This window comes from Pyxicephalus adspersus, chromosome 5 (assembly GCF_032062135.1).
Source record: "Pyxicephalus adspersus chromosome 5, UCB_Pads_2.0, whole genome shotgun sequence".
Lineage (NCBI taxonomy): Eukaryota > Metazoa > Chordata > Amphibia > Anura > Pyxicephalidae > Pyxicephalus > Pyxicephalus adspersus.
In genome coordinates, this window is record NC_092862.1 from 19,965,494 (window position 1) to 19,991,057 (window position 25,564).

At 39.0% G+C, this 25,564-nt stretch overlaps 1 protein-coding gene across 47 annotated transcripts in view; it reads right to left on the reverse strand.

Annotated features, from left to right (window-relative positions):
- Window positions 1–25,564, reverse strand: part of RIMS2 (regulating synaptic membrane exocytosis 2) — a 384,644-nt gene that overhangs the window by 225,618 nt on the left and 133,462 nt on the right. For 5 of the 47 annotated variants that reach the window (XM_072410805.1, XM_072410804.1, XM_072410793.1 and 2 more), the window contains exon 1: window positions 24,924–25,373. The exons of 39 other annotated variants lie outside the window; for them this stretch is intronic. In XM_072410805.1, the coding sequence (XP_072266906.1) occupies window positions 24,924–25,045 (122 nt within the window). In that variant the 5' untranslated portion in view covers window positions 25,046–25,373. Of the gene's footprint in view, window positions 1–24,923; window positions 25,375–25,564 lie in introns of those variants that run through there. 3 more of the 47 variants (XM_072410789.1, XM_072410792.1, XM_072410791.1) reach the window with 1 other exon arrangement.

Below are 25,564 nucleotides of genomic sequence, written 5' to 3' on the forward strand. Positions count from 1 at the left end.
ATCTCTGTGAAGACAAGAACAGGTGTAGCTAAAAAGACTGGATACCTATAAGAGACCAAGAACCACTGTGCATGCACAAACGTAGGAATTGTGTGAAGCCAAAAACATTAGCACATGCACAGACTCATGCGATGATTTAGGACTTATAAGGACCTATAACAGCTGCACCTGTACAGATTCAATCCTTGAGAGGTATGAAAAACATCTGCACAAATAGACTCAGGGCCTTACAAAAGCCAGGAACCCTAGCACATGCACAAATCAGGACCTGTAATTCCCAGAACACCAAACTACTCTCAGTAGTAATAAGCAGTTAGGTGGTCTGTTTCTTTACAGCAAGGCCTGGACAAGAAACAGAAGCTATGTCAGAAAGGTTGGATCAAGGTTAGGTTTTTATTTTTGACAAGTGCATACAATAACAAGTTAATCCTTAAGATAAATACTACTGAAATTATTCATTACCTCCTTACACAAAGAGGTGCAGTAACTACTCCTCACTGATGTGCACCTTGGCCACCCACTTTTCAAAGTCTGTAATGCAATCTCTTTCCTCGACGAAGCAATGTAATAAATCACGCCATCTTAATAATGTTACACGATGTCAAAATTGCCTAAAGCAGAAAATTAATTATACAGCAGCTCGTGGATCCTCTTACGAGACATTTACATCATTTTTTTTGAGACAAAATGCATCTGCTCATCCTAAGCTGTGTGGGCTGTAAATATGATCTCCTTCTCACAGAAGGTAAACCTAGGGGTTGGAGTCAGTGTATAAAGAGAATAATTGAAATGTAGGCTATACTACAACTGCTACATATAAAGACATCCATCCAAACACCAACAGGATATTGAGAAAGAAAGAGCAATGTACAAGGAGAAGTTATACAGGATTTAGAAGAAACGACAGCGTTTATGAGTTACGCCCAATTGCCAGGCCTGAATACAGTCATCTGACAAAAACAAGGACTAGGTTAAAGTGTATCTTAAGTCAATCATTTTTCAATTTAGGATAAAGTGGAGGAGGGAGAGCATTGTTTTATGCTGTCAGCTGACATGGATATACTGTACAATATAAACAGAAACAGTTACGTGCACTGCAAAGCTGAAATCAGTACCTGAGCATGTAATGAAAAAATATGACTGCCCCTTAGACACATTAAAAGTAGCCATGGTTTATATATAGCGAAAAGCTGGAATGTAATATGAAGGCTTAACTGAAACAGCACTGGATATCAGCAAACAGCAGAACAGCAGCCATTGGATCTTGACCATACAGATCTGTGGAAGGTGAACTCATTCGGGTCAGGTGAAGGGGCCAAACAGGATATCAGCATTTTGTATTTAAATGTAGTTATCCATTAAAGATGTAATACCTCAACTTCTTCCATGACTGGCTGATATTCACCCACACTTCTGAACGCATACCATACACCCTCATAAAGGCTGATAATGTGTTTGTGACAATTGCAGCAACCATCATCAAGCTCTGAAATCATTTTTTATTTAAAATGTGCAAATCATTTAAAAATATCAAGTAAATTGGATTCTTAACAATTTTGTCGAGCCAGCCAGGAGACAAACCTAGAATTAAGCTGTCTTGACTGTTCTCAAGATGTATTGAGAAAAGGTACAGTAAATCAGTAACTTCAGAAATCTGCATAAATACATTCCTGATATGTCACACTATACAGCGACATATAAAAAGCTTCACTTCTATTATTTAAAATGTAGCCCTTCAGCAACAGTCCAGCAACTTTGTCCAGCCTAAGAAGATGTCATTGGTGTGCTGCTGGCAGAATTGCACAGGTACCAGCGTGTCATCTTGGAGCCAATATTTTAATCCAGGAAGTAGATGATGACTCTGTATAATGTCTGACTATGGCTCTTTTTGCGGAAAAAAAAGCAATTAAAGGAACGGGGGATTTCTTTAAACTTTCTGATAAGTAATGTTTCTGAAAAAGCTACAATAAAATAATACTTGGCATGCATCAGCTTAACATGAAAAAGGTATATGGTGTGAGCTACACATTCATTTTATAATGCTAGCTGACCGGATGATTTTGATATGCGTAATAAGTCAATCACTCAAAACAAACTTGTAACAAATAAAGTGTAAACTCAAGGTTTGTTCTGGTTCAATGACTAAGGAAATAATTAAGTTAATAGATCAAAGTGACAGACAAACATTTTAGGAAGATGATGGTCTAGTAAGAAGGAATAATTTATATTTCACCTAATGCACTTCCCATAAATTGTAAAATAGGTAGGTTGATGGGATACAATACAAATTGAATGTTTAGTTCCACACATTAGCAAATATGTAGCCTCTACTAAAGCACAATATACAACGGTTGAACAACACACAAGTGACCCATAACAAGGGCAACTTCTGTACCAATACAACCAAGGGAGAAAATGCAAAGTAGATATATTTCAGACATGAGAAAAGCATGCAGTTCTAACATTCCTAGCTAGTTATAAGTCAATGAGCTGCTTGGCATTTGTTTATGGGACTCTTACAAATGGAAAAACAGAATTATATTCCAAAACGCGCCCCCTTTCCTAATTAGAGATATGACAATGTTTTTATTTGTTTTTTTTAAAGAGTTTCTACAATAAAATATACATTTCTTACATTGTTGATTTCCTTTTTTATTGCGTACACAGAGCCACTGAGCCATCCGGGTTTTTTTTAATAGGAGATTTAAATAAGTGAGCTTTAGGTCGCAGAAGAAAGGTCACAGTGATATTGCTCTTTGCATGCTCTGGGCAGTGCTATGGGATAACCAGCTTCCTAGATCTGTACCACAAGTTCTCCTTTGTTATATTCATCTTAATTGAACATGATTTAAATTTTAAGGATATGATGAAGATGATGTTTTGAAATATTTCTCCCACCAGATTTTAACAGTATGCAGATAATAAAAATGTATATTTGCAAACAATGGTTATTTTATTTATTTATATAACAGCCTACATTTTATAAAAGACACTCTTATATAACATTGATCTTTCTTGGGTTCTAACTACCATCATTCTAATTAGCAAAGCTTTTTCCTTTACTTTAACAATATCTGAGTTAAAGCAGACATGAGTTGAGTTTATGTACAATAAAAACTTGGTTTCATGAGCTCATCAGTGTGCTGCTTCTCTTTTCACTACCCAGTCCAAAGCGGTGGGGGGGGGGGGGGGGTTCAGGGAGACTATTAACTATTACTTAATTGCGGCAAATTAAAATCACATCTCAGCAGCTGTCAAACAGAAATCAATTGTATGGCAGACGTATGTAGAGATATGTAAAATGTATGACTTGGTGGACAGAAATGCAAGGTAGTATATATATATATATATATATATATATACACATACATGTGCATACACACATGTGAAGGTTGGGGTGTGAGCAGTGTCATAGATCAGTGCCAGGTGTTCGGAGCACTGGAAGGAATTACAGACATGGGCCCTGATTTATTAAAGCACTCCAAGGCTGGAGAGAATACACTTTCATCAGTAAAGGTGGGTGATCCAGCAAACTTGGAATAGATCTGGTCCAGGATTGTAAACATTTGCTAACAAACAGCTAATGACTTTTGGGAAATCCATTCCAGGTTAGCTGGATTACTCAGCTTCACTGATGAAAGTGTATCCTCTCCGGAGAGCTTTAATAAATCAGTCCCATGGTGTTAGGTGAGAGTGAGGGTGGGATTTAATAGTTTGCCTGGAAGTTAGCTTTAGGTAGTAAAGCATGGGAGAGGATGACAGCTTGGAAGAACAAGCTGATAATAAAAGCTTCTATATTTCAGCCCTGACATGTTTTCTTGAGGGTTTTAATTCAGGAAGCTTGTTGACCAGGAGTGATAGTGGGGCCTGAGTACAGGTGGCAGTGGACAATTCAACCCATAGATTTAATCTATAACTTCCAGATTTGTTCTGTAAATATTTAATTCTAGATGCACAAACTTTATACAATTTGAGATATGTACACCAATACGAAAATGTTAAATGCCCTTTCTAATGTGTGTACGTCTGGATAATTTTTGTTATGACCTTGCTGCTACATATGGATAGATTTACTGCTGACAGGATTCATACACTGGCAGATAAATATAGAAATAAGAAAGTTTATATCATTTGCAGATAACCTCATGACTATCAAGGTATTCTTCACCCCCATGGCCTAATGTAAAGGAAAATTCCATGCCTTGTCTTCCTGATCAGTAGATATATAGATATCTCAAAATCTGATTTGCCCACATTTACTCAATTTCAAAATCTCAAAAGGAAACCATAATAGTTGGTGGTTGACATTATTTTTTAATGTTTACGTTTATATTCTCATCTTTACCAGTGTTTTATTATTCATATAAAGTGTTCATTTTCCAAATAAATATTTAAAGGTAAACTTAAATGCAAGCTGCAATCTCATTTTAGCAGAGTTTACACAAAGAGAAACAAGAGCAGCACAATAAGCCAGCCAGTGGTACTATCATCCATCTGTGTAATAAGCTACATGTTGATAGGAGGAGAGATCACAGGGATGATTTCACCAGTCTGCTACTGCTCATGAATTGACCAGCCACAGGCTGTAGAAAGGACAGGACCTGGTGGTGCCATTTAAATGCAGCTTTAAAAAGTCAGGTCTTTTACCCCATTAAACAAAGCTGTGTAAATCTTAGGGCTGAATGGATAAAAATAGTAATCCTTTTGGCAGGCAACAAAATAAGGGTATATTTAGCTCTTCAGCTTTAAAACTCAAGGTGACAATTCAGTTTGGAAAGTGAACAGCCAAAACTTCTCCAAAAGATAGTAATTTGAGTAGCATCTTCCTATATGAGCATGCACTACATCTTTAGAGTGCTGCAGATCATGTACCAAAATGTGCACTCTTCTAAGTGTACTTCTAAGGCAAGAATTCTAGGCAAAGGTTAAATTTATTAGTATTTAGGGTATTGTTTTCCTCAAATTTACATTTCTAGATATTACCTATCAGGTAGCAAATCTTCACTTTTTGAGTTTAGGTCTATCTCAAGCTTGTACTATAGCCAAAGGTTTACTTTGAATCTGAACTTAAGCTCCAGCAAGTGTAAGGCTATGTACACACCTCACAAGATTCTCGTTTGATAATCGCCTCAGACCCTAAAATCAGACGAAAAAACTGACGTGTGTACAGCACTCGTTCAACAACGTTTATGGATCCTGGCTGATCCACAAAGGATCGTAATACAAGTGAAGAGGAGAGAGCACAGAGGGGTGTCGCTAAATCGTTCTCCTCCTCCCCTTTCCATAGAGCAGAGCGGCGCTGTATGTGAAGCGCTCGTTCATGCATCTTTCAGTCTTCTGTCGTGATAGATCCTTTCCAACGAAAAAAAATGGTGTGTACGTAACCTTAAAATTGAACTAAACTCCCAGGGAATGGCCATCTTCTTTCTTACTTTCCTATAGAGGTTCTTTGGCCATCTCGATTGGCCGGGCTGGGGTGACAGATATCCTGGCAACGAACTCTGCACATACTCAGCTCAGCTGTTTGCCAGATTCCCAGAGCCACCAGGCAAGTAAAACAGGTTATTGCAAAGATGACCTGTACATGCATTCTTAAAAGTGGAGTTTTAGTTCTGTTTTAATTGCTTGTTTAGGTCTGGGGGAAGGACTTTACTTACTTTCCCCAATGGATGTTGCACTTCTCTTCCATCCGATGATCTTGATTGTGGGTGGGCCCTTAGCATCCTCAATTAAATGCAAGACCAAAAGTCCTCCATTGTACGGGATCATTTTTCTGCTTGTGATTACCAAACAGAGTTTCCTAAAGAAGTGGCTTTGTGAAACTAGTCACACAGAGAAGGAGTGTGGGAAAAGAAATAGATTGGATAAAAGTGCTTTTTCCACCTCTCCCCTAAACCTTGCAATGCATGACTATTTTAAAGAACCAACAAAATTTGGGTCAGTGACACACAACAATACAAGTGTAGATAACCACAGAGACATGTTGCATCATTTACAAATCTTGAAAAGCTAAAAGAGAGTTTCTGGATGTGCCATAAAGTGTTAAAGACATCAGGCTGGAGTTGCCTTTAAGAAAACATGAATGAATAATCTGTTTATGAGTTGACATGAAACAGTCACATCATCAGTACAAGTCGCTGTACCAAAATGTCCCATAAATAGTTTATGGAATGACAATCCACTTAAACAGAATTTTTAAATTACATTTGGATAGAGGAAAATGTGGAAATGTTTTTCTTTGGGAGCAGAAGAAAAAGAATTAGTTGTGGCAGTACTAGCTTGGATGGCTCAGTCATCATTCATCATTCTGTTAGCTGGGAACAGAGCGAGATTTCTGTACGTCTCAGTAGCGCTTGGTTCACCATGCACCAATTATGTACAATAAGCATTCCCTTCCTCCTATTATTTTTCAGATTTCTGCATTCAGAAAAAATAACTTTCAATTCCTTTACAGAGAACTAACAAAAATGTATATCACAGTACTTTTACTACAGAAGAAGATTTAGAGAAAAGCTGTTCAATCTTTCCAGTTAGGTGAAATAATATAACATAAGCCATATAATACAATACAATACAGATCTAACATTCAAACCTTAAATTCTCTGTTGTAAAAACACCTATAATGTAAATGTATGTCAAGGCAAAACAAAAATAAAAAATATTTTGAAAATCTCTGTAATATGTGCATTTCCCTTTGTGTTATTCCTTTAAAAATGATGCAATCCAACAAAATACCAGTCCATAAACGTCCAGTAAGCTCCTAACTTCCTATAGGGAGCTGACAACACATTACTGCATTGAAATCTGAACCAGCATTGACCTTCTTTGGGCTGGGCTTCAGAACTCCACCTATCCCCATCCATCTATGTTCTTCTCCACATTACATTGATTTCTTTCCCTACTAGACAATGCTGCACTCTTGACTCCAGAGAACCTGTCCACACACCGAGAGAGGAGAAAGGGCTCTTGTAAAATTTATTTCAGGGGAATATTCTCAGTTTAAAAGCCATTCCCAGCAGTTGTCCCCTCTAGAATATAATATCTGGTGATAATAACACAGGTAGTAATAAAAGTTGTTTCACCCTACTAGAAAAAAAAATATTGCTGGGATATGTCCAGCACAACTCAAGCTTTGTCTTCAGTCAGGTAAGCACATGTTTTTCTTTTGATCTCATTTACCTGCACACAGTGGGCTATTTACAGTGTGCATTAGAAGGTGCAGAAAACCTTTCCTTCCCGGCCTTACTGTCTATGACCCACCACATTCATTTAATGGATTTCAGTTCATTTAATCATTGAGGCTCAGCTTTACATGTGGTTACTACAGTTACTACTGCAGTTTGCCTAGGAATCTCCATCCATGTCCAGACTGACATACATCAAGGAATTTTATTATTTACATAACTCCTCCAAAACGACAACCTACAGGTTGCAACAGGGCTGTGGGCCAAGGGTGCTTTTATATTTTCAGAATGCAATGTACAATACTCTGCTGGAGCCTCCCTCCAGCAATGATCTACCTGAGTTGCAAAGAGAAGCCTAAAGACCTAATAATGATATCACAAGGTCTAAGTGTATGATGAAAAAGGAAATATTTATTTTGAAAAGGTCTTTAGCATATTGATTAGCAGGGAAGGGAGGAGCCTGGGAAGGCAAAATATAAACAGATTAAACTTCAACTTCGCCTAGGCGATTGAGAATGAATCGGAGCGCAAAGCCTCCCGGAATACCTACGTCACGCATCCCAGGAGGCTCTTGGGTGCTCCTTCTGTGCATGGCCGAGCACAGAAGGAGCCTTTTAGTGGAAAAAGAAACAATTTGCCGATCTCACGCATGCGCGAGATCCATCCTACATCACCCGATCTCACGCCTGGGTCAGGTGACGTAGGAAGAAGAAGGCGGAAGAAGAGGAGAAGATGGCGCCGCCTGGTGCACTGGCTCGAGGACGGATGTCGGGACGACACTGGACCCAATGCAAGACATCTCCGGATGGATCGGACTCTGCCCTGCGGGACTGAAGGTACGTAGTATCTAGTAATGATGTCACAAGGTCTAAAATAAAGTGTATGATGAAAAATGAAATATTTATTTTGAAAAGGTCTTCGGCATATTGATTAGCAGGGAAGGGAGGAGCCCAGGAAGGCAAAACATAAACAGATTGAACTTTAACTTAAATATCAATATTCAGCTCTACTCCTTGATATTCACTGCCCTTCCTTATGCTGCACAGCCTTTGCACAAAAAAAAATCCTAACCAGATCCAGCCCCTACAAGTCCTGCATGCAACTCACTTGCATTAATAAATAATAATGTACGTAAAGTCCACTGATCAGGGTAGTGCAAAGGTTTAACTTTTACCTACTGTAGTATTAACATCTAGCTGCTACCTCGTTTCTTTTTATGAAGAGCTGGCTTTTGGCTTTCATAGAAGCTTGCCAATCACCTGTTTAGCCCAATCTCTGTGCTCCAAGCCCCAGCAATCAGGTTGATTGGGGTTGCAGATGACGAATTAAGCTGCGTACACACTTCCAATTTTTATCGTTGGAAATGAACGACCAACGAACGTCGAACGACCGATTGGCCAAAAATCGTTCGTAAAAAAAGTAACAAACGACGCCGACGAACGAGGATAGTCGTTGGAAATGAACGACCGGCGGATCGGATTGGACGACGATCATTGACCATCTATCGTGTGTACGGTCGTTCATTGATCGTCCATGGTCTGAGCATGCGCGGTGAACGAACGTTCGCTCACTTCCTGTGGTGCACGTCACTTCCTGTATCGTTCAAACGATCGCATCTATCGTGTGTACAATATCTTTGAACGATTGTGTCGTTATCTGTAGGTACAGGATCGGTGCCATACGATCGTTCGCAGATATCGTGCAGGATCGTTCGTCGTTCGTTTACCAACGATAAAAATTGGAAGTGTGTACGTAGCTTTAGTGTTTGTCAACCGGGGTTCCTGGGGAGGTTGTTAGGGGTTCCTTGAGCAATTTGAACCTCTTCGGTCAGTTTAACTGACACCAGTGATCTTTAAAATTGGCATTCTTCCCACTAGCCAGCAATGTAAGTGGGATTTTTTTCTGCCTGACAACTATGCTATATATAATACTGTAAGCTGTGAATATAGTAATTATAGAAGGGGTTCCCTGAAGACCTGGAACATATTTCAAGGGTGCCCTTATATTAAAAAAGTTGAGAAAGGCTACATTTGAAAAGAGCTTTCCTAGAAGCCTCAGTAAAGAGTACCTGTTACTCCATCATACTAGGGTCAATATTAGAGTTAACTTTATTCTGACAAACTATAAAAGATTTTAAAATTCAAGTTTGCGAATTCTAGATATCTTTGTTTGTTGCCATTTTGCAGCTGCATGCAATTTTAAGTCTTGACATGCAGAAGATATTAAAAACCAAGACTGACAGAGCCGATATGCTCTATGGCCTGTCACATGCATAATGCAAAGAGTAGCTGAAAAAGCTATTTGTCTGCATCTAATGTCTGTACTTATATTGAACAAATTGATGAGGAGGGGGTGAGTGATTATGAAATTATTATTATTTTATACAACTGCATTCATCCATTAAAAAGGACCAAAATTTATAAACTACCATCAGCACCCCTTAGCTAAGATCCAGGCAGATATAAGACACAAATGAATAAAGTCTTTGAATAATAATATATTAAATGTATTTTTTAAATGCAGGCAGTGTATTTGCCTTAACTCGACCTAGTATTAGCCTTTTGCAGACCTGTAGAGCAGGGTTGTAATGTAAGAGGAAGAAGCAGAACAAGGAAGCAATTACCGGTAGTTTTTGTACTGACAAAAAGCATGCTGGTAAGAAAAAAAAAAAGCAGCTTATGAATTTACTTTTTCTCCTTTGAAGTTCTAGTTGCAGGATAGGTGGGTATGATAAGACCAAGGTGTTGCTTAATTAATGCTGGATATCAAACTGAAGACATCGAGTGGCATAAACAGGCACAGAATGAAATATAGTCATCTGGTTCTGGTATTTTCTAAAATATTTACTAGTAATATGGATTGGCCAATTTTACTTCCATGCTATCTATAGCTGATTGCCATGGCTAAGGACAGGTTCTCTAAAGCTGGAGAAGATACACTTTCATCAGTAAAAGCTGGGTAATCCAGAAAACATGGAATAGATTTCTTAAAAGTAATTTTCTATTTGTTAGCAAATATTTTTAATCATGGACTAGATCCATTCAAGGTTTGCTGGATCACCCAGTTTCACTGATGAAAGTGTATCTTCTCCAGCCTTGGAGAGTTGTATGAAATCCAGGCCATTGACTCAATGCTTAGGCGGAAGGAGCCAATCAATACCTCTGCCTCAATCTGAACTCTCCCTTCAGCACAGCATTGTTACTGATAAATGTAAGTATTTTCATTAGAAGCATTTATTAATACAGTCAAGACCCTTTTTTATTGCGTCAGTTAATGAATGTGATGTCATTGCCCTTTTTTCTAACACACAATACAACAATAAATACAGCCCATTGCCGTGTTACATTGATCTGCAATGCAGGTATGTTGCCAAAAGAATGAATAGATCTAAGTAGATTCCTAAGTATTTTTAATTTACACATATATATTTCTATTCTCTTTCTGGAATTCAGCTTTCAAGGTGTGCTTAAATTGGTGACAAACCTGGGAACAGTAGGGGTTATTATAATGGGATAACATGAATAAAAAATGTCTAATTTTTTTGTAACTGGGCCAGCAGTATAAGCACAGCACTGATCACTAGACCCTAACCTGACAGTAATGATTCACTCTCCATGTAATATTCAGAAAATGTTTGCTTTCATTGTTCATATTTCCCAGCTTAATTAATGCAGAGAAATGTTTTTCATCCTTCCTATTACCCAACGAAGAAAAAAAAACTGTGCAGTTTACAAAACTCATTACCTTCCTACAACTCCACATCTCCACTGTGCAGTCTGCTTGTAACAGCTGAATCTGCAATTGTGTTGCTCCAGCAATTTTTCCAGCAGCCTTGATTATGACGATATCAATAAAGACTGCAGATTTAAGAGCTCTGGTGGCTTCAGAATAATAGCTTAGTTAACAAATATTTCATGGCAATAATAGAGAAAATAGAATTCTTGGCACTTCACTTGCACCACTCATAAAAACATCACATTACACAGAACTATACTCAAATATTAGCAGTCTTGCTGAGTTGAATATATAAAGAGCAGCAAAATAATGAAAAGGCTGCTTCAGGCTCCTTTGCAGCACAGCTCAAGGCGAGAGGGTACATGGGGCTAATCTGTACTACATATATACTGTAGATTTAAATCATAAAATGAAAACAGAATGCATTTATTTGGATACTTTTGCCTGGTTGCATACTCTTACATTGACTATAAACAGTGGGACATATCTGTGTAGTATCATCACAGTGTCAGTGACCTTTCACAGCGGCCTATTAATAGTTTGATAATTACATTAGATGGGAAATTGTGGAAAGCTGTCACATGGATGAGAAAGGACCACATATCACACTTGGTGTAAAGTATATACTGAACTACATTAAGAGAAAGAAATAAGTATGTTGCAGTTGCTGGGTACTTCCATAAATGTTAGTGGTCTGGCTGTTAATTTGATCCTGTGTCTTCATTAAATTCTGAGTAAGTGACCTGGAATAAGCCTCCAGATCAGTTTGCACTTCACTTGCTGCGTCAATGAGTCAGAAAGTGCTGGAGCCAGAAGATCAGCTTGTAAGGCAAGCACTTCCTGCAGTGGCGACCTAAATACTTCTTTCAGCTTGGGCTTCTGTTTAACAGGATCGAAACCCAAAAACAAACCTTCAGTGTTTTCCAGTTTACCATTGCTTAGACGTGCTAGCTTTTTTACCTAATAATCCAACAAATAACAATGATCCTGTGCTTAGTCATGTGGAAACATTCACCACTATACTGTATCTACACAGAAAATTATTTGTTCACACCCAGATGTCAAGCGTGTCTTTTTCTCTCTGTAATTTGCTTTAAACAAACAAAAAAAAAGTTTGCCCAATGACGGCTCACTGATGAAGAACCTGGGTGAACCTGCAAACCTGGAATAGATCTGTTCCAGTGCAAGCATAGCTCCACCAGCACTAGAGCTGCTTGCCCCAGTTTGGCTCTTGGTCCATTCAGATAAACTATGGTGAAGATTCTGATTCAGAATATCCATGATCCAAAATGTTCTAGGCCATATCTGAAAAGCAACACTAGTAAGCACCATTAGATATATTACAACAGGAAACAGACAATACTCACAGAATCAGAAAGATTCAAAGTAAATATCTAAAATCTACACTAGTTTCAAAATCAAACATTAATCCATTTGACCATTAGCTCCTATAAATGAATAACCATCTCTCCACCACATATAAAATATTACTGTTTCACAGCAAAACAATTTCACAAACAGTTCAGACTTGGCATCAGCACCTGATACAATAATACACAAACTTTGCACTCTTTAAAATCGTATAAGCACTGATCTCAAAGTGCTTTGTTCAGAATAATCTTTTAAAACCTATTACAATTGATTTAGGAATCAATGATTATTCAAATGCTAAAGGAGACAATTACAAAATAGCACTCAACTAATCTCTTAGGATTTATATTAATTATTATGTTACACGCTAAGGTAAGCAGGCATTAATAAAATAAAAAAGGTGCCGTCTTTGTCAAATTTCTTAGTTCTGCCTATGTCGGGTTCCCTTCATAGATTGCCCTTAGTACAGGAGCGTAGACTTCAGGAAGGGCCACCATCTGCATAAAGTTTGTATGCTTTGTCTGGGTTGGTTTAGGGATCAGCCAGGGTTCAGTGGAATCCTAGGGTTCATCCAGAAGTTGCTAAGGGTTTCTTGAGCAATGAGAAATTTGTGTCTCTTAACTGACACCAATGAGCTTTTGGGCTATCTGTGAGGGTGACATTCTTCCAACTGGCCAACAAAGCATTCTTTGTATTGTACAGTGAGCTGTAGATATAGTGAATATAGCAGTTACTCCAAGAGCTCCTTAATGTTAAAAAGGTTGGGAAAGACTTCTTTGGATCATCTAGATCCCCCCCCCCCACACACACACAGTCCAGAAACATAATGGTAGTCTAAAGCCCAGCCCCAGCGTTTAGTCTCTATCAATGAACTTTAGACTCAGGGTGCAATATAAATAGACAAACACATAAAACCTTATGGCCTTTTTAGAATATTTTGTTCCCAGTGGATCTTTATTAGTCCAGGCTCAGAGAAAATAAATCAATCAATCTTGGGAAACCCAAACAATCAAATTGCTCCAATGCTAACAACCACCCCCTTCCCCAATCCCCAAACTGATCCTTTCAGGTCAACCAAAGAGTGCAGTTACACAGTTCACAAGCAAAACATAACTTAAATAATATTTGTATTTGCAAAATGAAACCCTTAGCTAAAATGAACCTAGCATCACATAGTGTGATGCCTAGCTAAGACAAAAAAGTAGTGATGGTCTAGATCAGTGTTTCTGTTTACCATGGTGGAACCCTTTAAATAGCTTTTAGATCATACAGAAGCCCTATTATAATTACTATATCCACAGTTCAGTATACTTAGCATGGTGGTCAGTAGGAAGAATGCCTCTTCCATTGCTGGCCAATTGGAAGAACATCACCCTTACAGATAGCCAAAAAGATCACTGGTTTTGGTTAAACTGACTCGAGTGTTACAATTTCTAATTTCTCATAGAACCCCTAGCAACCCCTGGAGAAACCCTGGCTGCTTTATATTTTTCTCCTATTCTCCGAATCAAAACCAGACTTTGTATGCAGTAGAAACTGGTGGATCTATTTTTCAGCATAGTGACCTATGTAGCTATACAATTTCAGCGCGCAGGTACTTCTGCGGTTTGCTATAAAACAGCAGCCACATATAACCTGATATTCTGTATGTTTTCTGGTGATTTGTATCCAGCCTGGAGTTTTCCTTTAATTCTGGTCTGATAGCGGTTTCTGGCGCAGAGTCTTATTGTAGTTACTGTAAGACAGGCATTTCCAGTGTCTGGAGCTTAATAAGATCTTATTATAAATTCTATACAGATTAAGCTCCCAGAACTGCAGAACCATAATCACATCAGACAGGAAAGCATTCTCATTTTATGGAATATTATATCAACAATAATGCAACGTGATTAGTTGCAAATGCTTATGCAGCAGATAGCAGAAGAGATACTATGTATTTTGCTATTGTGTTTTTTCTTCCTTACTAGAGCTCGGCACACAAAATAACCATCGGCATTATTAGAGTATTTATATTATTGGAGATGTCAGCTCATACTTCTTGATAGACTGTTTCAGTTATTTGCTGTGCCACACAGATACAATATTTCTGCAATATGAAAAACACCAACACATTTAAAGTAAATAGAGCTCTAGCGTATGTTTTTACAAACTCCGCATGATTGAGGGCCTAGGTATTGATAGACATACCCTAAATTTATGTATTATTAAAGGATACTGTTATTTCATTTTAAAGTTTGTAATTTTAAAGTGATTTTTCTTTTTTGACATATGATCTTTGTTTTGAAAATAAACAATGATTCACAGGGGAGGAAAAGAGAAAGCATAAAAAATTTTGTTTTCTTTCTGGCACAAAGTCTTTGTATGAATCCTAGAGACATGTCCAAGGTGAGTCACTGTTCATATCTATAGATTTTTGCTTGAGCTATTGTGTTCACTGAACAACTGCCTTTATACAATGGATGGAATGATATTAAAAAGTGAAAAGAAGCCAAAAAGAACTTTGCATTGGGCACCATTTCATTGGTCTTAGCATAACGGGCAGCCACAATGACCAACAGTAAACGCCAGTGCTGATACTTATATAGGTGACGACACTCAATTCTAGCAATTTTTCTAAATCCTGCAATGTTTTGGAGCAGGGAGAGAGGAACTCTGCTAGGGAACCAGGCAGCAAAAGAAATATGAAGGATGGCCAACGTTGCTTTCCAGCTCTGATAGTATGAGTTACCTGTCCAAGCTATTACGCTGACCCTAATGCTCGAACACTTCGAGTCACTAATCATTGATATTATTTGCACCAGTCACATACCTTTAGCACCTAAACCCAGCTCTTCTCGCTCTAAGAGGTCATGCACTCATATACAAAAATATAAAATATTAATTTTTAAGTCAAAAAAATGGGCCAACACAGAGAAAGTGGAGAAAGAAAACTAAGTTGCAAGCAAAACTTAACTTAGACAGCAAACTTAGTAGAAAACCAAATTGTGAAGGACAGATAAAGACATTACAGCCAACCTGTAAGGAAATTAGGGTTACAAATGATTTTTCTTTGGATAAAGTAAAGGGACACAAGCCACAGGAAAGCTTCAAAGGAGATGTTGTCATAGTGCAAAAATGTATATTCTGCATAGTTGTTCATTATTGCAAGGGCTTACCCATTCTTGCCACCCTTAAATGCACATTTAAGCTGTCCAAAGATATTAAAAGTAGGGACAGACATTTATGTATTATTTGACTATGTATTATTTGAGTAACCGCCTGGGTGATTACTGATGAGTTGAGTCACAATACAGGGGCTGCCACCTGCCTACAGCTTCTTCCCTTTCAGCCTAAAATATTTTCTGGGCTGAGCAATGTAACATGTTTTATAGCTTTTCATTATGAGATTCATCTGCTGTATCAAGACACTGTCTGGTGATTATAGGAATAAATAGAATCTCCAAATTTCACTGTTTAATACAACTTCCAAATGTTATGAATACATTTTATCTCAACTAAGCCCACATATGTTTAAACTGCCCACACAAACAACAATCACACTATGCAATCTGTACAACTAAACAGTTATTCTATGAACAGGAGAATTTCCTACTATTTGGAAATACAAAAAACAGTTGTGAAGTACACAAACATTTCTATTATTACAAGTAAAAACTACCCCTTTAGAAAAACCACTCCTACCAGAGTTAATAAAGCTGAGAAACTGCAACTACTGTACCTAGACAGGGGTGCCAAAAAGATTTAGAGAAACTGTCCCTCTTTCATGATGATCAACCCCTCAATCTGACGTTCCAATCTTAAATACTGAATATGGGGATATTCTGAACGGGAAGAGTCTCAGAGCAGTGTTAGAGTTTCTCCACTCCCATACCTTCAGGATATGATGGCCTAAATCACTGGCCAACAGCAATGTGTAGAACGGGGCAGAATAATTCAATTACTACCAGGTTGAGAAGGAACGTTTTAATAGTAAAAACTTTATGTTGTTGAGTAGCACTTCCAGCATCAACTGGTCAAAAGTTTTCACTGTTTAAATTTCTTTAGAGGCATATTGGGAAGATAGCACTAGGGGTAATGCTTCTGTAACTTTACCCTGAATGAGTAAACAAATCTCCTAAAAAACAGGGAAAAGATGGGGACAACCCCTCAGGGTTTGGTGCTTGGACCTAAAAGACCAATCACCAAGCCCAACCACTGTCACATGAAGGCGGGAGAAATGTTACCAATCTTGTGCAAGCACACCTAATTCTAATGGGAAACTGGAACAGCCAAAGAGCATAATAAAGCTGAGTATAAGTGGGATGGAGGGTGGTTTATCAGGGCACTTTTTTGTGAGTCTTGTAGCAATGGAGGGAGTGCTTTTGGCACCTAAAAATGCATAGGAATATTACCTTTGCCAATAAAATATTAATGCTGTTTCTTTTTAATTTTTGTATTTAAAACAATAGCCATATGAACAGGAATGTGGCAGGGATGCATCTTGTAGCCAAATATTTGGCACTAATAGACATCTTTCTCTTTTCAGGCAGCTGAGAAGTACATCAACAGTCAGAATGCTGCAAACTGCCTCGGATGCAAAGTTACCAACACAAGGGAAGCCTATTTGTTTTCAGCAGCATATGCCAAGAGAAGAGGAACACAGAATCAGCCCGGCCATTTTCTGTAATCAATGAATTCCAATCACAATATACTTCTCTGGCAGCCAGATAGATTACCTCCGCTTGCTGTGTCCATCTTATCTCCCAAACACAGGGAAAAAATCGTTAGTGCTAGATAATGGTAATTGTCAGGCCTTGGCAGCAAAGAGTTAAGTGAGATTCTGCAAATCTGCCTGGGAATTGAGAAATTACAATAATCAAGGAAAAGCATTATTAGCACATAAACACTTCCTGATTTACTCTGCCCACAGGATTCCCAGAAATCATTTTCTGTGTTTGCTGTCTGCTTACGGATATCCAAAGTCCCACAGCTGCTCGATATTCTCATCAAAGAGCAAACCTTATAATGTTAAATATTCCTTGGAAGGATCACATTAAAGGGGAATTTCCCAAAACTTTTTTTTGCAGTTGTAATGACAACTATTTACTTGTGACTTCCAATCTCCCCAATTTGGGCTTTTCAATGTTCCCCATACCAAATGACTGTACAATAAAGAACCTAAAGTACAGGCCAACATCAAAGTGTATCACTTTTTCCATGAAGTCACAATAACACTTCTGGGCTGACCCGCTAAGGACTAAGCCTAAATACTGTCAAATAACAGGGTAACATCATTCACCCCGAGTAAACTCTGACACCATCTGAGTGTACATAGAATATTTTGTGGTGGTTATGATGGGGAATGCTAAAAAGCTGAGTATAAGTAGGTCAAAGGGTGGGTCTGCCTGCAAAAGGATAAATGCTTAACTCTTCTGCTACCCATTTCATGCAACACCGCTCTGGTAAGGTGCTTCATCCTTTAAAGTCTTCTTCTGAAAGTGAAACACAAGAGTGTTGTCTTTCTGTCTCCCCCAAAGTGCTCAGTGGTTTGGCCCACCTCCATGTCACCTCCTCCTCCATTGAGATGTGTTTAGATCTAGGTTATTGGATGTGAAGGGGAGTTAGCTACTGCAGTAAACAGCACAAATGTTTAGAGCTGTGCACCTGCCTGTCACCTGTCTGTCACCTGTCTGTCACCTGCCTGTCACCTGTCTGTCACCTGCCTGTCACCTGCCTGTCACTTCACTTCCATGTCAGTATAGGCATAGCAAATAGGCAAGCTTCTTCTGTGCCCAATCCAATTATATTCCAATCAATGTCAATCATTAATATGGCGGGACAAAGTTGTTACCTTTAATAGACCCCTGTTTGGGGTCTATTAAACCACAGATTGAAACTTGCCACCTGTGCTCAAAGTTTAAGGGAAGGACAGCACTGGGCTCAGATAAATGGCGGCATTGGAACCAGTAAACTGGTACAGTACACAATTTTATAGTTTGAAATTTAGGGCCTATCAGAATATGAGAATTCTAGTAACATTAGCAATATAATTAGCAGTCATATACACAAGATGAGGGCTATATTGGCAACTTTTCTGCAGTCTGGCTTTGTCTAGTAATTCAGTTTATTAAAAAAAAAAAAAATGTTTATGTCTGTCTGGAGCGTACCTTTGAAAAAAATGGCTTGTGCTTTTTTCATGTAGAGATTTTGCACTGATAGTTTTAAGTCATTTACAACTTCAAACACAGCTTGGAAAAAATCAATATGTGAATTATGGAAGAATATGAGCAGAAGTCATGTCTCCTGGTGACCGCAGATAAATAGCTTCCCTCAGGACTGGCACGAGTCTGCGCTTATCCTGTCAAATACAGTGCCGTAAGACGGCAAAAGAGCAGTCTAGCATGCAGCACATAAACGAGTTTCAGTAGTAGCTGCAAGCCAGGCCGTAAAAGCGGATTACTAGAGCAAACTGTAGTTTTGGAAGTATTAATTTTTTCTTGCGTCCACATCATAAAAAGTAACACGTTCGAGCTGGGCAAGCGGATGGAAATTTTGGAAACATCTGATTCAGAGTTTTTGCTGGTCATCTTCTACATCAAAATATATACATTTAAAGGGAAACTTTTGACTTAAAAACAGTACATGTGAGCTTGATTAGTTTCAAACCATCATGTCCATCAAAGTTTAGGAACAAACGGTACTAATTATAGGGAAGGCACTTGTGGTACCTGCAAGTTACTGCATTGATTTTCAAATCAGTGTCTTTTTACCAGAGCTAGATCATCCACAAGGAAACCTAGGTAGGTGTCTAGAAGTCCTGCGACATCCAGAGGGTTCAGCTATAATCTTCTTGCTCTTGCAGTGAAACAGGGGAAAACCAAATTTCATCAAAGCCGTGCACCTATCTGACACTTAACAGGAAAAAATGCAATTGCAGGTAGTTGGTGTCTGATGGGGATGTGTCAGTACAGAAGGCGAACGGGGTGCCTTTACTGTGCCTATTCCAGTGCTTATAAATGTCATTTAAAAGGATGGGGAGCCAAGGCTTCTACCTTGCCTAGAGCTCTATATTGCCTTAATCTATTTCTGATGGGGAGTCATAAATCATAGGCGCAGGTTGTATACTGATTTCTGTTTGTATGTTAAGTTTAATGCGGTCCCGTGTTTCAACCCCACAGGGGAAAGTGAAAGGTTTGCTTTAATGTCCAGATACTCATTTTTCCAGGGGCACATATTCTCTTTACTTCCCCATCAATCTGTTCAGCTGTCAGTAAAGAAAGCCCACTGTAACCCCCAAATTAGAATTACGCAGGGCCGAGGAGTGTCTCCCCACTTCCGTGTGACAATGCTAATCGCCAAGCACCATGACAGTTACATTAAAAATGAGAAGTAAGTTGTATTCATACCTGCAAGTACTGGGTACTATTGGGGGCTGAACTGAAGAGCAGGGAAGGATAATCAAGGTGAGTTTGTACTTTTGGCATTCAAGTGAACCTGTTAGTTTGCTCTAAATGTTTTGCTGATGTTAGCTTTAGGCCCCGCCCATGCTAAATCCCAAAACCTTGCATTCTTTTGTCAAATTCCAGATTCTGGCATTTGATAAAATGGCTTAGCAAATCGTTTGACAGATGCCACATAGGATTTGAAAACTTGCCATTGTTATGTTTGCCGATGAACTGATTTTAAACCTTGACTTACACGATTCTTCTCCTGAGCGCTATTTTACTGAAAGGTTTGCATAAACATTTCCACAGAACATTTGTGTGACTGATGATGCCAGTGCCGATCATTTTTGCATGGTTAGTTTCACTTCTTTTTCAGTGAATATCTACTACAGGAAATATGCTGGGAGAAACAACTAGGTTTCTGCTGCTGCTGATCTTATACTCGCTGTCCGTCGGGAAGCTGGAAGGTGACACTATTGTATTTCCAAACTCTAACACTGCAAATGGTGTCACCCTAAGAGCTATGCTGCCTGGCAGAGATGTATGAATCAGAAAATCATAGGTCAGATTTACAAATCCTTTAGCAGATAGGCCAGTTCATATTTTTGCATTATGGATGCTATGGTCTGCTGCAGTTGTCCACTAAATTTTCAGCCCCCTTAATAAATAAAACCACCATTTTAAAAGCAAAATTCAGGCACATGCAAAACACCCTATGTCTGCAGACACAGTATATGCATTGAATAAAAACAATTGTTGCAAGCCATTCTATGTAAATACCTGTAATTATTCATAGTATGTTTTAAATAGGTGACATGTTCCTTTCGCCCAGTTCCTACCTACTGGTTAACTGTCTCTTATGAGTGTGTATCAGTATGACCTGGTAATGAAATTTATTTGTATGTTCCCCAGAGGTGGGGACAGATCAAAATGGCTCTAAGGAACAGTGGAATATTCATATGATATAACTATAGGAATAAGCAAAGGTGAAGGGTGATTGCCTGCATACGTTGATAAAATGGACAAGGGATGATTTGCAACAGTGTTACTCAAAAATGTTAAAGAAAACCATCTTGTGAAAAATGCTAATAGTAATATACATGTTTGAGCTGCAACATTTTCCATCTCCGATCAACTATAAATGAAAACATCTGATGTTGCTTGTTTAATGCATGTTTTATATCATTTGACAATAAAATGCTGTATCCACAGATCGGCATGACAGCCTATGCCCTTCTCTGACTACAGGTTATTTTTTAAAAGTCCAACCAAAGCCAAAATTGAAATAGGACCGCTTCTCAAAGCAATTCCATTGTGTAAATTTAAGTATTACATTTGGAATGAAAGTTTTCAAATTTAAAACCCCATTGTGTGCAGACTTCAAGCAGAATTATACTCATTTACATGAGTTAGCCTCCTGCAGAACAATGTCCACAAGCTCCTCCATTAGCACTAACATCACTATGGTTTTTTCTTTTGGAGCTTTGGCCATCTTGATTGCTTGAGGGGGTATATATGGACTCCCATGCATTATTCATCTTGGCGTTTGCTGAAATTATGAGCTGAGCATGCAGGCCTGCTAAGTACCTCCCTCCTAAGTGACCTCCTGATGGACATCTCTGGGATGAGTTGGAAAGCAGATGGTGGGGTTAGTCTTCTCATCCAACACCAATGTCTCATCTCATAAATTTCACTGAATGGGCACAAATTCCTACAGAGATATTCAAACATTTGTGGAAGGCACCTCCATTATAATGCCCATGGTTTAGGAATGGGGGTCCAACAAGCTAAGCTAAGATGTGATAGGCAGTTATCTGCAAAACTTTGGCCACGTAGTGTATGGCCCCAATTTCATAACAGCAGATAAAATATTATTCCACGAACAATGACTGGTGGGTGTTGTGTTGAGCTGAACTGTGATACAAAATGAGGTAACATATTTTATAAGCTTAAGCTGTGACTGTCTACAAAAATACCTGCAATCTCACAGAATGGGTGTCTCGGGGCCATAATCTGGGGCACAGTGATAACCAAGGTCACACGTCCAAGGCTGTAAGACTTAAGCTACGTACACACTTCCAATTATTATCGTTGGAAAACGAACGACGAACGATCCTGCACGATATATACGAACGATCGTATAGCACCGATCCTGCACATAGAGATAACGACACGATCGTTCGTAGATATTGTACACACAATAGATACGATCGTTTAAGCGATAGAGGAACTATGTGCACGACAGGAAAGTGAACGAACGTTCGTTCATTACGCATGCTCTGAACATGGACGATCAACGAACGACCGTACACACGAACGATGTTCAACGATCGTCGTCCAATCCGATCCGCCGGTCCGGTCGTTCGTTTCCAACGAGTTTCCTCGTTCGTCGGCGTCGTTGGTTACTTTTTTACGAACGATTTTTTGCCCAATCGATCGTTCGTCGTTCGATTGGAACGATAAAAATTGGAAGTGTGTACGCACCTTTAGAAACAAACAATGGCCTTTAAAACTGCCTAAAAAATACCCAAATCATCTGCAATGGGCGCCTATCAGGATTATTCTATATGGCAAACTGCAATAGGCCACAGGAACCAATCAGCACTCACTTTTTATTGTTCTGGCTTTTTTAAACCAAAATAAAATAATAAAATGCAATCTGATTGGTTGTTTTTGGTTGCTGCACATTATTGTTGTTTTGACACTCTCCTGTTAAATGAAGCTGTATGTCTTACTGCTTTAAAGCAACATATTCTTCTTTAGTTGTCCTTTGTGCATTGCTTTTTCTGGTACATTGCACCTCCAGTCCCCATTTCCATATTATGATACCCCTGTGGAACATGTACTTTAAAAAGCTCAATTCACATTTAAACGAAAAAAAAAAAAGTCAAATGTGAGAATATATCTTGCTTGAAAACACATAAAACAGTGCAAACATTTGCAGGATAAAACCCAATTTTTGTGTGTACTCAGCAAAAGTAATGACGATCACATCCAACCTGCTGTGATATAGCAATATAGAAATATTCTCTACACATCAATTAGGTTATGCAACAACCAAATGTTAAAAAAAGCAAAAATACCTGTTATCAGATTGGCTAACTGTATGCAAAAAAAGCAGAAATAGCTGAACTTCATATAAATAGAGGATAAATAGAGCCACATCCACTATATAACATAAACTAAATAGAATGCAAATTTTTTTTTTTTCATTTTCCAAATAAAAACATATAAAGGCACATACATGTACACATATAAAAAAAGGTTATATATATATATATATATATATATATATATATATATACACAAACACACACACATATACATTCAATATATATATAACATGTTATATATTATAAAAATGCTATTATACAATTATACAAAAATACTAATATATAATACTATACTATTTTATATATGCATACCTTAAACCACAGTATACATATACCAGGACGCATATCAGACATTCAGTATTATATAGTCATACATGTGCAGATCACATAGACGTCTTCTAGCCTTACCCCCATATCCTTCTACTTTCTGCATAATTATAAATCTATCTATAATGAATCTGAAAATGATCATTATTATTCTATATAATATTATAAAACATACAGGAAGCACAACATACAAGGATTATCAGAACATAACTGGGAATAAAACAAGAAGGGGGGTGAGGAGGGCCCTGATTGGAGGAGCTAACAATCTAAAGCACTGAAGAGTCAATAAATCATATAGCATACAACAAATATCTTTTTGGCAGATATTAGCCAATGACAATTAGCATATCCATGCACCCACCTTTATATCTATACGTACACATTGGACAAGCTGCGCTCTCTGCATGTCGTACACTTTTATTCCACTGCAGAGACAAACTAATGCTGCAGTTGTCTTGTGTGAATCTAGGTGGGAGATCAATGAGATGCAAACATAAAATAAGAAGACATATTTATGGAGGAGCGCCGGGGGCTGACATGTCCCTGTCCTGGGGTAGTACAGGCGGGGTATGTAGCAGGGGGTAATATTGCAGATAATAGTTGCCGGGTATCTGATGGCTGTGCAGGCTGCACCCCTCCTGTACAAGTCACGACTGATTATAAATGGGGATTATTTAGGGGGAAGCCTTCAGAACACATCATCAATCACCAAGTACACCCCGGCAATCCTCTCTGCACCAAATTTCCTCCGTTCAATAAATCTCATCGCTCAGTAGCACCATTCTATTGTGTTTATCCTTTGGTTGCCCTATCTGTGTTCCCGGTTCGTCGTATCAACGCAGCCAATTAATATGGATGGACGATCTTGGGAGCAGTAACCCAGAGCAACCGATTTGACTGACCTTTCAGCAGTTTATCAATTATTACAGGTTGCTATTGGTTACTGCGTTTTCATTGTTCTTTACATTTTTTTTTAACAAAGAAAAAGCAGAGTGCCTTACCCCATAGCAACCAATTCAGTTTGATAAGTGAAAGATAAGCGCAGAATAAGTTGTGGAATGTTACTGCCTTATCAAAGCAGCCTAAATATATATAAAAAGGGGGTGCACTGAATAGACCAGCACAACAGCGAGGTGCGAGATCAAAGCCAATCAGAAAGCGTCTATCAAGCTTCATATCAGCAAATAAAATCTAACCCGTTGCTATGGGATACTGCATATCTCATCACACATAATGCAGCTCCTAGATTGTAAGCTCTTCGCAGCAGGGTCCTTCCCTTTTTCCTGTGTATGTATCTGTCTGACATTTGCAATCTCTATTTAATGCACAACGCTGCGTAATATGTTGGCGCTATATAAATACTGTTTATTAATAATAATAATAATAATAATAATAATTCTTTGCAATACAAACATTGCTCTATTTATTTTATCATTGCGCTATAGCGTATTCTGCGCCTTTTATTCAAAATAACGGTGCCACGCACATACGTATGCATTACGTTAACACATACGCATAAAGCATACGCCTAAGCGGGGCCTTTAAGCCTATTGGATTGGTGATAAGTAAAGTATTGGTTAGAGCAGCCAGAAATGGTTGTTATGGGTTACTGCAGGAAGAAATGGTTGCTATGGGTTACTGCAGGAAAAGATGGTTGCTATGGGTTAGTGCAGGAAGAGATGGTTGCTATGGCCTCCTGCAGGAAGAAATGGTTGCTATGGGTTACTGCAGGGATTATTATGGGTTTCAGCCGGGGCCGGGGGACTCACCTGGGGTTATTCAGGCTCTGCCCGAACAGATCGTTCTGTAAGATGTTCGGAGGGGTCGGGAAAGCCTCATGGAAATGAGACAGGACGGTATTGCAGAACTGGCGCAACGTCTCGAACTGCATTTTCCTCTCGGTGCCGGCCACCTGTGTAGAGAGTCGTCCCTGCAGACGTGCCCCGGCGTGCTCATGCCTCCTGTCCCCGGTGGTCAGTGCGGTGGAAGGGAGGAAGGCCGGTGGTAGCGGCGGGTGGCGGCATTCTCCGCATCTCAGCACCCGGTTGGCTGTTGCCTGGATACAGCGAGGAAGTATGCGCGCAGCATCAGGACCGACGCACGGCTAAGCGGGCATCCCCGGCCCCGGCGTCCTCTCATACTCTACAGGCGGCTGGCGGTGCTGTCAGCACATCTGGCCGCTGAAAATCATAAAAAAATGAGGACGAGGCATCCTCGTACTACTGCCTGCAAGCCGAGGCAGGGATCCTGCATCACCTCCCCACCTGATGACCGCAGCCAATAGGAGCGCTCCAATGAAATGCCATACATGGTGCTTGTCCAGGGGGAGGGGCCGAGGGGTTACCTGCCTGGGGAGCTTCATATAAATCTGTGCATAGAGCAAAGTATTCTGATCACTCCACATACACAG